General features: G+C 31.7%; 1 protein-coding gene across 1 annotated transcript in view; it reads left to right on the plus strand.

Moving 5' to 3' along the window:
- LOC306885404 (leucine-rich repeat serine/threonine-protein kinase 1-like) overlaps positions 1-16,665 on the plus strand; it is a 302,603-nt gene that overhangs the window by 21,879 nt on the left and 264,059 nt on the right. Inside the window, exons 6-14 of the mRNA XM_079441887.1 lie at positions 1,522-1,670; positions 3,244-3,470; positions 4,921-5,048; positions 5,518-5,681; positions 6,036-6,173; positions 8,982-9,094; positions 10,331-10,401; positions 12,151-12,280; positions 14,025-14,137. Of these exons, the coding sequence (XP_079298013.1) occupies positions 1,522-1,670; positions 3,244-3,470; positions 4,921-5,048; positions 5,518-5,681; positions 6,036-6,173; positions 8,982-9,094; positions 10,331-10,401; positions 12,151-12,280; positions 14,025-14,137 (1,233 nt within the window). The remainder of the gene's footprint in view (positions 1-1,521; positions 1,671-3,243; positions 3,471-4,920; positions 5,049-5,517; positions 5,682-6,035; positions 6,174-8,981; positions 9,095-10,330; positions 10,402-12,150; positions 12,281-14,024; positions 14,138-16,665) is intronic.

The following is a 16,665-nucleotide window of genomic DNA, read 5'->3' on the forward strand; positions in this document are numbered from 1 at the left end:
AAATATGAACCCACACCAGGAGCAAATATTGGCAGAGAATCTGAATGCTTCTGAAGCGATTCCTTCAGGATCATTCACGCCAGTTTGATGGTGGTATTATGCTTTTTTTTTATGTCACTTTTGGTGTGAACAACCAAGGGAACTCTTTACTGTAAGGTTTCATTTGTTGACATTAGTTATCCATATAGGGCCCTGTGATTTCTGCAGTGGGGAAAATGCGAACGGCATTGTTTAGTTTAACTTAAAAAAAAAAAAAAAAAAAAAAGATAAATAAATTACTATTTATAATAAACAAATAATATGCAGCTCGATATTTGACCAAACAATACAAATACAATGTTCTATTGTAAGGATCAGTTATATCTTAATTTAATTTAATTTAATTAATTTAAATGGATAAAGTTTTGTGAATTCACTTGATTAGACATTTGATTTTGATCATTAAAAATGTATTTTATTTATTTGCATTATTTTAAAAATGTTAAAAACATACGGTTCTCCGATGTTGGTTGATAGTCACTTGACATGAAAGTAAACAAATAAAATATATAATTTTTTTAATTCTATATGTTTATATTTTTTATTCAATATATTTATATTAGTGGTCTCAAGCGATTAATCATGATTAATCACATCCAAAATAAAAGTTTTTGTTTACGTAATGTGTGTGTGTACTGTGTATTTATATATACAGTACATAATAAATATACAAACACATGCTTTTTTATATATTAAATATATTTATATATAATATAAGAATATAAATATAAATGTATATGCATGTAAATATTTAAAATATATACTGTATGTCTGTGTATTTATATATACATAATAAATATACAAAGCACACATACATATATTATGTAAACAAAAACTTTTATTTTGGATGCGATTAATCGTTTGGCAGAGCTAATTTATATTATATTTATGTTTATATTCTGTTTTAATAGTTTTTTATTATATATTAATATTATTTTAATATATTTTGTAATGTTTTATTTTATTGTTGTTTGTTGTATATTTCTATATTTTATTTTTTTTAATGTTATTATATATTAATATTTGATTATTGAAAACTTTTTAGTGTTTTATTTTGATATGATCTATGTATATATTTTTTTATGTTTATTAATTGTTGATTAATTGTATTTATGTTTATTTGTTTATTTTTATATATTTATCTTCAACTCACAAACCCCAGTTTGAGAAACCTTGGTCTGGTTTTATTGAATTAGTTAAAAATGATGGATGTCATTTGCTTAATGCTCAATGTTCTTTTTTTTTTTTTTTTTCCTTCATTTCTGGAACTGGTTGCTTTCGTCAAGCTTTCTCATACTGAACTGTAAACTGGGTCTGAAAAGTGAAAGCAGGGGAATTTTTGACAGTGTTCAGGTTTCCCGCTTTGCTCCAGCACACACATGCACTTCCTCCACAGCACTCAGTTCCTCTTTCAGCATGGAGGTGTGGAGAAATAAGTGAAATCTCTTCCTGCTTTAACTGAAGCTGGTTTTCTCCTCTCAGGGAATAAGGAGATTGCATGTTTTCTGCTAAACAATGGAGCCGGTTTCTCCTCGTACACACTAATGGATCACGCAGACTTCAGCAGGCAGCTGCTCAGACTGCGTCACCTGCTGGACAAAGATGAGTCTGCGGACGGGACGCTGCTACAGGTGAGACTCATCTCGCTGAATTCATTTTAGATCAGCGCTGAACAATGCTGCGGCTTCATTTTACAGAAGTTTTAGCGTCAGCCCTAGTTCCTCTTTTTAAATGTATTCAAGACGAGACTTAATACCTATTCATAAACACTGACAAGTAACATAGTAACAGGAGAATAGTGTGTATTGTAGGAGCTGGTTTGGCGTTCCTGTGGTGTACATAATTGATTTTTAAAACTTAAAAACATTAATAAAAGCAGTTACGTTGAACTAAATTCATGCAATTACATCCTGAGCTTATAAACACCAGCATGGGTTAAAAATGATACAAGAAGTGTGTGTTTAAATGAAGTCGAGCCACAGGACACTTCACATCCTCCTGGAAAGTTCCTCCTTACGAGTTTGGAACTCAGTTAGACTCTTTTAATTTCTTTACAGACACACAAAAAAAATGTAACACTAGTACAACAACATTTTATTTTTGTGCATAGTTATTAACTTCTTTATTGTTTTATTTTTGTTTTAATTTTTTGGATCTCATTCAGACTTTTAAATAATAATAATAATAATAATAAAATAATTTGCCCATAAACCCATGAAAATTTCATATGGATGTATAACACAACGAAATGTATATTATATTATAATATACTATATTATATTACTGTACTAGTAAGTATTTATATTTTTTTCTGTATTTTTTTAGTTTTCTTATAATTATATTACATTATATACTTTTCAAACTCTTAAGGACTTGTTTTATAAGATGGACCCAGAAAAAAACCTTTACATCTTCTTTCAAAAGTAAATTAAAGATTATTTGATAGATTTTTTTTTGTACAAAACTTTGTTTTATAGTTGCTTTATTTAATTTTTGTATTTTGTATTGTATACTACTGTATTGTTTTTTTCTAATATATAATCTTTGTTTGCCATGAAATAGCAATAGCCCGTGAAGCTGATGTGGCAATAAACTCAAGTCATATTACACTGAACAAAATTCTAAACACAACTTTTGTTTTTGGCCCCATTTTTCATGAGCAGAACTCAAAGATCTAAGACTTTTTCTATGTACTCAAAAGGCCTATTTCTCTCAAATATTGTTCACAAATCTGTCTAAATCTGTGTTAGTGAGCACTACTCCTTTGCCGAGATAATCCATCCACCTCACAGGTGTCTTTGAGTTCAGCTCATGAAAAATTGGGGCAAAAACAAAAGTGTTGCGTTTATAATTTTGTTCAGTCTAAATACTTAATAATAATAATAATAATGTTTTAGGTACTGAAATCATTTTTTTTTAATTGCCCAATTATGTATAGATGTATGGTACAATGAATGAATGTATGTATATGTTATTCTGTTTTTGTTTTTTTAGTAATTATATATTATAGTATTCTGTATTTTTTTTTATGAATTATATTTTATTTAATAATATTCGTCTTCATTATTGATAAACTTTTTTTTTACATTTTGTGTCTTGTCAGCATTCACAGTAGTAATATATTGTGATCAGTATTCTTTCAATCGAGGATTCTGTACCTCGGTGTGAGTAAATCCCGCTGATTTCGCTCTTCCTCGTCCACAGGCGGTGCATGTCGACTGGGCGGGACTGAAGCTGCCCTGGTTGGATCTGGACTGGTTCATGGACGTGTCGTCTCAGATCACGGTTCTGGATCTGTCTCATAACTGTCTGAGCTCGCTGCCATCTGTGGTGCCCTGGGGTCTGATTCATCTGCGCTCGCTAAACCTGTCTCACAATCAGCTGCGAGAGCTGCCCACCCCGACCTCATCGCAGGAGATCATCTGCAGCCGGTCCGCAACTCAGCTTCATTTGTATAACTTGTATATCACTTTTCACAATAAGTATCGCTTCAGAGCTGCTTTACAGAAAGTGCATGTTTCTACATTACAATCAAGAGAATGCTATCAGATGTGACTGTCAAGGTAATGTCTGTATGGCAGACTGTATAGTTATCATGCTGATAATGCAATCATGCAGGTAATTAACGTCATGTAAATACTATACCTATAAGCAGAAACAATATTGTAAAGCTTCTGGACACGATTCGGAATCTTTCAAACAGGATCCCCAGACATGGAGAATCCACAATATCAATAATATCAACACATATCAAGAATATCAGATTCATGATCCTCTTGCCTGAATTATTTTCAGCTAGACCAAATTACTTTTTCGAGTGCAATCTTTATTATAAGACTAACAAAAATCATTGTCCAATAAGAACAATTTAGAAAATGTTTTCTTTAAGTATCAACTTTGTCTCAGATGTTTCTCTTAAATGTTCTGATAAAATATTTTTTGTGTACACATTAGTTTAGTATTATTTATATACTATTGTTATTTATTAATATTTTGATTTAACTTATTTATTTTTATATTTTCAGTTTTAATTTTTAATTTTAGTGTTTTGTTGTATGCTTGTCATTCCCATTAATTTTTTTTATTTTTTATAAGAGTTTCTATTTAGCTTTATTTATTTTTATTGCAGTTTTAGTAATTAGTAGTACTTTTTATTAAATGTATTTTATTTCAGGTAGTTGCCACAACAGCATTTTTAATGTTCGTTAGATTTTTTATGTATTTTTAAATATTATTATTATTAATATTAATAATTTAACTTTTTTAGTTTTAAGTTTTACATGTAATTTCTTTTTTAAAGTTTTATTAAAATTAACAAATTTTAATATTTTTATAATGGTGTTTGTAATAGTATTTTAACAGTTGTAGTTTAAGTTTTAAAGTTATGAATACTGGTTCATACTGAGATCTCAGACGTTATAATCTGAACAATTCTAAACACATTTTGAGACATTGTTGAGATCTGAAGCTCTATAGGAGACAAACTTGCTGAAAAGACCATCTTAGACCAGCACGAATGGCCTGAGCTGGTTTATGCCGGTCTAGTGCTGGTTTAGCTGGCGGACCAGCTTTAGTCGTTAGTTTTTTCAGCACTGATGTGAGATTACTGAGGTCTGAGAAGCAGGACACTTAAACTAAAGTCTTCATTCAATCTTAATGCTGTCTAGGAGAAACAATTGCAAATCAAAGGTTTAATTTGTGCCTTTTTTCTTGGTTTCATGCTGAAGTCAATGCATTCAGGTCCATATTATATCATATATTATGATGTTAAATCCTAATGTTTTGCCTCAAAATCAGCAGAGAAAACATGAGAAACGTCTGCAGATGACTGATGGTGCTCAGCTCCATCGCTGATATCTCCTCTTGCCCGTGTTTCTGTAGATTATCGGTTGTGAATGTCTCTGAAAACGAGCTGGAGTGTCTTCCTCTCGGTCTGCTTCACCTCGGCCAGTTGAAGAGGATTTCTGCAGCCAAAAACAAACTCCTCAGCCTCTTCAACATCCCCAATGGTACACACACACACACACACACACACACACACACACACACACACACACACACACACACTTCTGGTGTAGGTGATAGAAGCAGCGTTTTCTTTAGTGTGCATCAGCTCTATCACTCGCTCACAGCAGTGCTCTCCATCCCACCCACCTCTCTCAATGACAATGAATTAATTCAGACCCACTTTATTACACTGGGACTGTACTTCACATTAAAATGTTTGTTTCCTGCTCATTAACTGAAATTATTTTCCTTTCTTCAGGCTTTCAGTGATCGAAGTTGTGGTTTAACTGTCCAAATAATAGTATAATTGTATATCTGTCTGTCTGTCTTTCTTTCTTTCTTTCTTTCTACTATTTTAAAACAACCTCAAAACCAAAATGCATAAATGTAAATGCACAGACTGGGTGTTCATCATCTCATGGTTTTAAAGCGGTGGTCGTCTCAGATCTAACGGCTGGCATTCTGCTGCAGGCACGAACTGGATCGGTCTGCGTAAGTTGCAGGAGCTGGACGTGTCCGACAACGGCCTGACGGAGCTGCCCTCCTCCATCCTGCACTGTCTGAAGGCCCTCAGCTCTCTGAACATCAGCAGAAACAAGCTCAGCAGCTTCCCCGACCCCTGGGCCTGTCCTCTGGTGCGTCACCAGCACACACACAACCTCCTTCAGTATTTTAGCTACATGTTTTTAAATGGAAGGCCATAAGCAAAGTATATTATTTGTAAAACATTGGCAAGTTTGTAACAATTTCAGCCGTGTCTGAATTTTTGGAGGACCAAATTACTTAAAATAAAATAATAAATGCAACTGAAAAGGTACGTTTATACATTTATGCTGGGATAACAATTACAATCACAGGAAACATAGGAAGCATATTGCATGCATGAATGCTTCATGTGTTGACCATGTTGAATTTTTGGTTAAATGAATGGTGTATTTATCTTCTTTTTGTTAGTAAATGATGATAATCAGAGATTATTCACTCCACAGAAAATCTGCAAAGCTTCAAACAACCAGATTGAGTTTCTTCCTGACACCATCTCCATCTTCTGGAAGACTCATCTGAGGGAGGTGGACATCGCCGAGAACGTCTTGAAGGAGCTGCCCTCATACATATTTGAGCTGGAGGTAAGGAAAGAGAGAAAATGTGCTGAAATCACCAGAAATAACATAAGATAGTATTTTTTAAACCAAAGAAAGTAATTGCACATGTGTTTGGAATGGATGTTGTACTGTAACGTTTTTTTCCCCCCATAAATGGCCAAATATTTTTGTCAATAATCTCAATGTTGTTATTCTCATTAATCGCATTAATGTAATAAAAAATAATAATATTTTTAGTAAATAATAATTAAAAAATAAACTTAGAAATGTTTTTAAAATATTTTTATTAAATCAGCATAAAAATACTTTATATTTTAATTGATGTATCTTGTTTTTTTGCATTGTCTTAATGGGAGTTTACTGGAGAAATGTGCTGAAATCACAATATATTAAATAAGATATGATATTGTGGCCAAAGAAAAATAAGTATGCATGTGTCTGGTCGCTATAATTTAAAGTTTTTTTCTTAATGCCCATTACTCACAATCTGAATGTCATTATTCTCATTAATCACATTACTGTAAAAAGGCTATTATTATTATTATTTTTATTTTTATTTTTATATTTTTATAATTAAAAAATAAACAATTATTTTAATTAAAATACTTCATTAAAAAAAGCTTTAACTTCTAACAGTGTTTTAAATCCGCATAAACAATGCCTTATATTTCAATTAATGTTTTACTTTTTGCATTGTGGTAAGGAGAATTTACGGGAGGAAATCTGCTGAAGTTGTCTTGAAAATTATGTCACAATGTAAAAAAAATGCAAATATGCATATCAACAATTAAATTTCTTACCTTAGAAATATTGTGAAATATGCTCATCAGGGGTGTTTTTGACAGGTTTTGTGAGATTCTCCCTCTAAAAGTTCTCCTGGTCAAATCCTGTAATTCAAGAGTTTGGTTTATATGGAGTTGTGTCTTTTGAACTAACAGCCCGCAGTGCACATGTTTCTTTCGTCTTGAGCTCATGGTGGCGCCCTGCTCACAGTAAACGTCTCCTGTAGCACATCTGAACCATTTCTCTCTCGATCTCCTCTTGATAGACAGCAGTGAATCAGGGAAAGCTTCAGCTTTAATAATAATAGTATTTTTACACAAATAAGCCTGAAATGCTCCAAGTGTGTTGTGAAATGTTTACAAACGTACGGGAGAGCAGATCAGACGGATTTTATAGTTTGTTGAGTTTTCATTAACTTCATTGTCAGTTTCACAAGTTAACTGGCAAGATGTCAACACAAAGCCAACGGCAGAGCGAGAAATAGAGATTGCAAACTGGAGAGCTTAAGAAAACGGAAAAGGAAGAAGCAAATGGCAGTTTCATCATTTAAAATTCAATTTAACGCTCAAACAGTTTGACAAATCTCTGCTCTTTTAAACACCAGATATTTACGCTGTCTGTGAGCGAAGGCGATGATTACACAGGGAACAGCGAGTCAAAACTGACAATGTATTACGATCTCACACACAAACAGAGAGATGTGGTGTATTTAGACATGTGTAATATGTCTAGGACTAGATGAACATCACTTATTATTATTATTATTATTATTATTATTATTATTGAGTTTAATGATTTGAACAAACATAACCTTAAATATAAAACTATTGTGTGTAAATTATCACGTAGTTTGTGTTACAGACATGAATGATTTATTAATCACGCCACTTGGGGATAAGCTGTGCTGTTATTCTTTTATATATTTATATATATATATATATATATATATATATATATATATATATATATATATATTTATATATATATATATATATATATATATATATATATTTATATATATATATATATATATATATATATATATTTTTTTTTTTTTTTTTTTTTTTTCAAATGATAAAAAAACAGAAATAAATAAAATAAAAACTTAATAATAATGATAATAAAAATAAATAACTAAAAATATTATATTATATATAATTTTATATAAATATAATATTATATTTATATAAAATTTTATATATATATCATTTTATTTGGTATTTTTAGTTATTTGTTTTTATTATCATTATTATTAAGTTTTTATTTTATTTATTTCAGTTTTTTATCATTTTATTTTATTACTTATAATAAATAATAATACTTGTATTTATAATAATACTTGTATTTTTTGTTGTTTTGTTTTTTGATTATTATTTTGTTGTTGTTTTTATTTTATTGTATGTTTAATTTTGTTGTTATTTTATTTTTTTGTATTTTTTTCTTATTTTGTTGTTTTATTTTTTTATTTTTATTTTATTCTTTTTTATTTTTTTTTTATTATATTTTTAAATTTTTATTTTAAATTTTATATGTAGTCATTTGAGAGTATAAAGCAGGGACGTTACTAATTTAAGTAAATACCATACACTAATTGGAGTCAGGAATGTTTTTCCTGGTAATCTTTTTAGCAATCATGTCGTGTGTTTTCTGTCTGCTGTTTGGAATCAGAACTGAGGCCAGATTTACAAATAAATCAGACTTTTGATCTAATCTGACAAACGATTTTTCAAAAAGCTCTGAATTTGTTTGCAGACAGTTCACTCCTGCACTCCTCGTGATTTTCTTTTCACAGACTCTTCAACGTTTTCTCACAATGAAAATAAAATGTATTAAACTATTAACCTCAAATCCATTGTAGAAACCTGCATGTGTCTTTTATCATTTTTCAGCAGTGAAGCACTAAAACTCTTCACATAACAGATAAACGTCTCATCTGTGCTAATGACAATAAGTATACACTTGCGAAATGACTTTAAGTAGCAGTGTGTACGTCATGTTTCTGGCTCCAGGTGTGTGTGTGTAACAGAGATCACTGTGTGTGTGTTTTAGGCCATCGTCTCTCTGAAGTTGTGTGGGAACCAAATCTCCACTCTGCCCGCTCCAAACAAATGGAAATGCTCTTGTCTGCGAACACTAGACCTGTCCAGAAACCAACTGGGGAAGTAGGTTAAACGCTCACATACCTACACACACACACACAGAAAGGCTCTGTTCCAAAACCAAGTGAGCCCTACATAGGCAGCATTTTAATGCATTTTAAGCACACTCTCCATCTGAAGGCTGTTCTTGATTATGCCTTCAACAGTAACCTCTTTTGGACAATACTAACCCTGTGAAACGGTAATAAGCATAAAGAGAGGTCAAACAGTCATTATTTTTATGTATACTTTTTCTCTATTTTGCACATTATGTATAAAGGGATTGCCTTCTTTGCAAAAGATACATGTGATGCTGCTTTCCATTAATTTAATTAATTAATGTATAATTTGCTTGTCATGACACTATTTGCCTTTTTTAATTTATTTTATTTTATACATTTTTGATAATAATAACTGTTGTTGTTGTTAGTAAAAATTAGTTTACTACTGTTTTATTATTAATAATATATATATTTTTTCATTTTATATTTTTATTTTTAAAATATCTTTATAATTAATTATATAATTATAATTAAATGGGTGTGTATAGAGTATTTACAGAGTGTTAACTTTTAGTTTTAGTTACTTTTTCTTATTTGTAAGTCGCTTTGGATAAAAGCGTCTGCTAAATGACTAAAAGTAAAAGTAATTAATGGTATTGATTTATTATTAACAAACAATAATAATTATAGTAATAATAATAAATATGTTGGTTTTATTTGATTTTGTTACATTTTATTAATTTTATGCTGTTTTGTTGTTGCTTTTATTTGTTTTTTATTTTATTACATTTTTATATATATATTTTTTATTTTATTATTTTCTTGTATTATTTTGTATTTTATTTTGAAATATTTTATGCTGCTTTCCTTATTTTATTTTTAATTATAATAGAAACCGGTAAAATTGAGGTAAAATAGTCCATTTTAGGTACTTTGAACAATTGCTAGATATGTCTTCTGTGTTGTGCACATAATGCATTATAGAATTGCCTTCTCTGTAAAGAATACATGTGATGCTGCCTTATAATTTGGCTTTCTAAAACATATTTTAGAAAGCAGCATAATTATGTTGCCTACATTTTGGAACATTTTTTTGGGGGGGTGCATCTATGAAGCCTTAAAATGCAATTTAAGACCGTGTCTTCAATGCTTTTCCAGATCACTAATGCATCATCACGGTCCTTGTGGTTGTATATAGAGATTGTGAATGACCGATTGTGAATATCTGAAATCCAGTGCGCTCTGAATGTTATTTTAGGACGGGCGAGCCGACCAAAACCAGGAAGCTGGCCTTCTTCACTACGTGGCACAGACGGGACCCAGAGCCAGGTACAGTAGCTCAAACACTGTGGTCACATTGCCATGAGACGTCACAGTTTCACACTGTAATTACCAAACTCACCACAGAGAAAGCAGAGCAATATCACCATGGTAATCATGTTTTGTTGAGACTATGACAAGAGTGTGGATTGTTTTAATAATGACATCAGAATCTAAACTAAAACCCTTTCAGACTGATCCAAACGTCTGACTCATGTTTTTAGGCAATAAGGATGGGTGCTTAGTCATTTTTGCTAGCAATTCAACAAAATGAACACTACTGTTCAAAAGACATTGATATATTTATTCGGTAAAGATGCATTACATTGATCAAGAAAGACAGTAAAGACATTTATAATGTTACAAAATTGATTTAAATTTCAAATAAATGCTGCTCTTTTGAACGTCTATTCATCAAAGAATCATGAACAAAAATGTGTCACGGTTTCCACAAAACATTAAGCTGTTTTGAACATTGATAATAATCAGAAATGTTAAGCATATCAGAATGATTTCTGAAGGATCATGTGACACCGAAGACTGGAGGAATGATGCTGAAAATTCAGCTTTGACTCGCATGAATAAATGACATTTTATAATATATTCAAATAGAAAACAATTATTTTAAATTGTAATAATATTTAACAGTATTTCCGTTTTTACTGTATTTCTGATCAAATAAATGCAGCCTTGATGAGCATGAGACGTCTTTCAAAAATATTTAAAATCTTACTGATACCAAAATTTTGCTGTAGATTATTATTATTACTAATATTATTAGTCATTATTGTTATTATTCATTAAAATATTTGTATTTTTATTATTTTGTGTTATGCATTTTTTTTTTTTTTTTTTTTTTTTTTTTTGTGCTTGTCTTTTGAAAAATGCTACACTCTTTTAAAAAAAATGGTGCTATATAGCACTAAAAGTGGTTCTTTGGCACGTAATCATAGGGGAACCACTTTTGGTGCTGTATAGCACCAAATCTTGGTGCTTCAGTGATTCTTTGGCATGACTGAGGGGCTATATAGCACCGCTACCATATACAGAAACTGTTAAGCTCCTGTATGGTTCTTCACTGGATCTTTGGGGTGATTAAGATGCTATATAGCACCACTCCCGTACAAAGAACCTGTTAAGCTCCTTTAAAGATTGTTTATGAGCCAAAGAAAAACACTGTTGGTGCTGTTTAGCACCATTTTTGTTGAAGAAATACAGTGCAATATGGCACCTCTTATGGTTCTGCATAGCACCATTTGACAAAGGTGCTGTATAGCACCTTTAAAGATATGGTGCTATATAGCACCAGAAGTGGTTCCCCTATTATTACGAGCCAAGAACCACTTTTAGTGCTATATATATAACACCAATTTTTTTAGAGAGTAATGCTGTGAAACTCAAATAAGCATAGAAATAAATAAAATAGAGGTAAAATAGTTCATTTTAGGTTCAGATGCTTTTTCTGTATTGTGCATTATGGAATTGCCTTCTCTGCAAAGATTGTATATTTTATATACTTTTTTGTAATTTTATGGAAGCAAAGCATAAAAAAAGTATTTTTGCAAGATAATGTTGCAGAACTGCCCAGGTGGTTGTGCAAATATGGTCACATTAAAACTGTCTCATAGCAGGCCTACAGTAGAGTAAGGAGTATTGCTGCCACGGTCATCAGTGATCATCCATTAGTCTGCAGGGATTTTAATTCTGCATCATGTGGTTTCGGTGAGCTTCTCATCTCCTCTAGCTCTGTTTTTGCAGTTTGTCCCATTCAGTTTCCTGTAATCTTGCGGGATTCTCTGGAAGTTCTCTTCCTGAATGACAACCAGCTGGAGTGTGTGCCACCGTCAGTGTGTGTCCTCAAGAACCTCTCCGAACTCTATCTGTCCAAGTGAGTCGCAAGGAATCATGGGAAATGTAGTTTGTGCAGTAGCCTGCATCGTCATTTCTTCCACTTTATTACACGTGTCTCTGGAATACTTGATTGTGATTGGTCAGTTGCAGCATTAAGGGGTCAGATATTATTTTTGATATAACTATTAGATTTGATGCTATTAATATATATTAGATTTAAAGGATTACTCCACTTCCAAAATAAAACATTTCTGATCATTTACTCACCCCCATGTCATTCAAGATGTTCATGTCTTTCTTCAGTCGCAAAGAAATTACGTTTTTTGAGGGAACATTCCAATATTTCTCTCCATATAGTGCAGCTTCAAAGGGCTCTAAACGATCCCAGCCGATGAATAAGGGTCTTATCTAGCGAAACGATTGGTTATTTTCTAAAACAAACAAAAACCTCAAAACCTTTTTTTAACCTCAAATGCTCGTTTTCCTCAAAACAATTAATTTCTTTGCGACTGAAGAAAGAAAGACATGAGCATCTTGAATGACATGGGGTGAGTAAATGATCAGGAAATTTTTATTCTGGAAGTGGAGTAATCCTTTAAACTTATTTTTAGGTAGTTGCCAAGGAAACATTTCTAATTTATTTATTTGAAGTTGAAACTGAAACTAAAACTGAAATAAAATAAATAAAATTAAAGCTAATATATAAAATATCAAAAACACATAACTAGAAATGTCAAAAGCATAACTAAATTAAAACTTAAGATGAAAACTGAATAAATATATCTATAAATCATTCTTTCTTCTCACATAATAAAATAAAGGCTAATCTATTCATTTATAATGTATCTTGGCATTTATGGAGACCAGTAAGACCATCATGCATTCTGACAAGCTCAGTAAAAATTATAAATATATAATTGTAATTATTATATTATTCATATGTAATTCTTATTTTATTTGAACTATAAATACAAAGTTTTTAAAATAGCACTTCTACTTTAAGATCAATTTCAGATCATTTTAATATTTTAATTAAATGAAATCTAAATAAAAATGTCAGAAGTTCATATCAGAATTACTAAAACTTAAAAAAATAAATAAAATCACTTTCTTCTCACATAATAATATCATTTCATCTCAAATGAGTATTTACATGTTCATGTATTAATTTATGATGTTTAATGTTATTTATAAAAGCCAAGAAAACAGTCCTGTAATGCATTGTGATAATGACAGATGGAGAAAAATAAAAAATCATAGAATTATAATATGTAATTATTTTATTGAAGCTATGACTATAAAGTATTAAACACACAGAATTTAATTTAAGAAAATGTTAGTATTTAATTAAAAATGAATATTCTATTTTAAATGTCTGTGTTTTGTTTATTAGATGTAATCTAAGCAACGTGTTAATGTCAAACTGCTGAAATCAATTGCAAGCCAAGTCTCCAGTGTGTTTTAAGTGAGAAACGCTATTTGTATAATGCACAGAGTTGCTGAGTAGGTAGAGCCTTACAGTCCAGTCACTTAAGAGGTTAAAATTCAGTTAAACAGCAAGGCATTGCACTAGGTTTTGGACCAGAGCCAAACAATCACAGTGGGTGATTCAGGGTTTTCACAGTGTGGGTGAAAGTCAAGAGTTGCAAAAGTCAAACTAATATGCAATATCAAAAGGGCTTGTTTATCTCTCCTGCTTCCTGCTTGAGAAACTCACAGGATGTAATGATGTTTTGTTTGGACTTCCGTAGTTTTGATTTTAATCCTTCCTGTCTCTGCAGTAATCCAGGTATCCAGGAACTTCCAATTGAGCTCGGGCAGCTCTCCAACCTCTGGCAGCTGGACATCGAAGACTTGAACATCACCAACATCCCTGCAGATGTCAGGAAAGATGGTACTCCAGTCACACAAATACAGCTCGTGTCTGCTTTTAATTGTCAAGAAAACATGCAGCATTATTGAGCAGTAACATCTCACATGAATATCATAAATGTAGCTTCTTGAGCTTTGATCAGATAAAAAAAAAAAATTCAAGGTGGTTCAGCAAATGCATTTTTTTTAAATCAAATGGCAAGATTTTTACAAAAATGGGTTATTATTATTAACTGTATTAAAAGTATTACTTTTTTAATCACTGAAGTAAGCCTAAAATAAAACTTTAAACTTATTTCAATTAGTGGTTAGTCGTAGTCAAATTTATTATCCCCGAAGGGCAATTTTTTTCACAGCCAGCAGCAAACCATATGAAACAATGACAAGCACCACAACACACAAACAAAAACAATGACTTCCATTAATAATATACATAAAATTATTTATATTTTAAGAAACCGATGGCAGCTGGTATAAAAGAGTTTTTAAATCTATTGGTCCTACATAAAGGCAAATAATATCTGCGAGTAGAAGGAAGCAACTTAAAAACAATCCACAAGGGATGGCTGGGATCATTCCTAATTAACTCAGCCTTCTTCAAAGTCCTAGCCTTATACAAGTCATTCAACTCATTTAAAGTGGTACCGACAATCTTACCACACACTTTAACAATACCTTGCAGTCTGTTAACATTAAGTGACTCATACCAACACACAAATGAGAAAGTAATGACAGATTCAATACAACAAGAGTAAAACATCTTCCTAAAAGTGCTGTCCACTTTAAAACTACAAAGCTTTCGCAGATAGAATATACACTGGTGGGCTTTCTTACACACAGCATCCACATGAGCCTCAAAGGTAAACTTTTCATCTATTACAGTACCCAGGTATTTAAATTGATGTACAACCTCAACAACGTGATCATTAATAACCACAGGAGAGATGACCATAGGATTCTTCCTAAAATCTATAATCATCTCTTTAGTTTTAAGTACATTAATGTCCAAAAAGGACAATTTACACCAATCGATAAAATCCGTCAGTACAGGACCATGATCAAAATCCACACTATTTAAAAGGGAAACAATCACTGAATCATCCGCAAACTTAATGATATGAGTTGCGTCTGAAACTCATTAGTATAAAGCACAAATAAAAGAGGTGAAAGAACACATCCTTGCGGTGACCCAGTCGAAGAAAAAAGTACATCAGATAAAACCCCATTTACTTTCACACGTTGAGACCTGTCAGTTAAAAAATCCATCAGCCAACATATCAGCCCAGAATCAATATTATAAACCCTTTTTAACCTGCTAAAATATGAGGCTGGATACAATTAAAGGCAGATGAAAAATCAATAAACTAATCGCACAAAAGTTTTTGCACCCTCAAGATGTGCTAAAATCATATTTAAAAGAGTATTTATCGCATCATCAACACCCCTACCATGCCTGTAAGCAAACTGAAACGGGTCTAAATTGTCCTGTACCATGGTTAAAAGCTTATCCTTCACAACCCTCTCGAATGTTTTATAATCAGAGAGGTAAGTGCTACTGGCCTGTACTCATTTAAACATTGTGGTACATTATTCTTAGGCACAGGTACAATAATAGATTCTTTCCATAGACGAGGAACCTTATTAAGGTGCAATGACATACTAAAAATGAAACACAAATTATCTACCAATTGTTCTGCACAATTTTTGATAATACGGCCTCCAATATCATCAGGGCCTGGACTTTTCCTCTTTAACACCCCGGAAAAGTTAAGACCGTATCCTTACCAACATTTACACTATTTTGCTCAAAGGAAACATTTTTAAAAGCTGCCAATTCCTGACTAAAATAATGAAAATTAAAACGATTATAAAAAACATTCATATCATTGGCAAGATCAAAATCAAGCTTCACGTCAAAAGAAATATTACATTTCTTAGAATGCATCCCCATCATGGACCCCCTCCCATGCAGAACGAGAATTTCCAGCACTAAACATATATTCCACTTTATCCTTGTAATTAAGCCTTGCCAATTTAAGTTCCTTCTTAACCTGTTTTTGTAATACCTTATACTGGGTTACATCACCTTGATTAAAACAAATGTTCCTCTGAATAACTGTGTTTTTTACAGATTTAGTGACCCACGGTTTATTGTTTGGATAAATACGAATTCCTTTCTTGGGGATAAAATGGTCCTCACAGAAAGTAACATAAGCTGACACAGTCTCTGTAAGTTCATCTAAATCAACACAAGCATTTATAAACACATCCCAATTTGTACTGCTATAACAGTCCTGGAGAGAGTTAATAGATTCCTCTGACCACACCGGAACTAAACGGCGTTCCGGCTTAGTTTTCTTAAGTACCGATTTGTATAACGGAACCAAGTACACAACATTGTGATCTGACATACCCAAGGGAGCGCTACAAAAAGATTTATACGCTCCCTTCACAGATCCATAAGATAAATCAAGACATTTTTTATAACGTGTAAAACAGGTTACATACTGATAAAAACCACTCAAGGACTTCCCCATTTTACAATGATTA

The sequence above is a fragment of the Barbus barbus genome, assembly GCF_936440315.1.
Source record: "Barbus barbus genome assembly, chromosome: 2".
Lineage (NCBI taxonomy): Eukaryota > Metazoa > Chordata > Actinopteri > Cypriniformes > Cyprinidae > Barbus > Barbus barbus.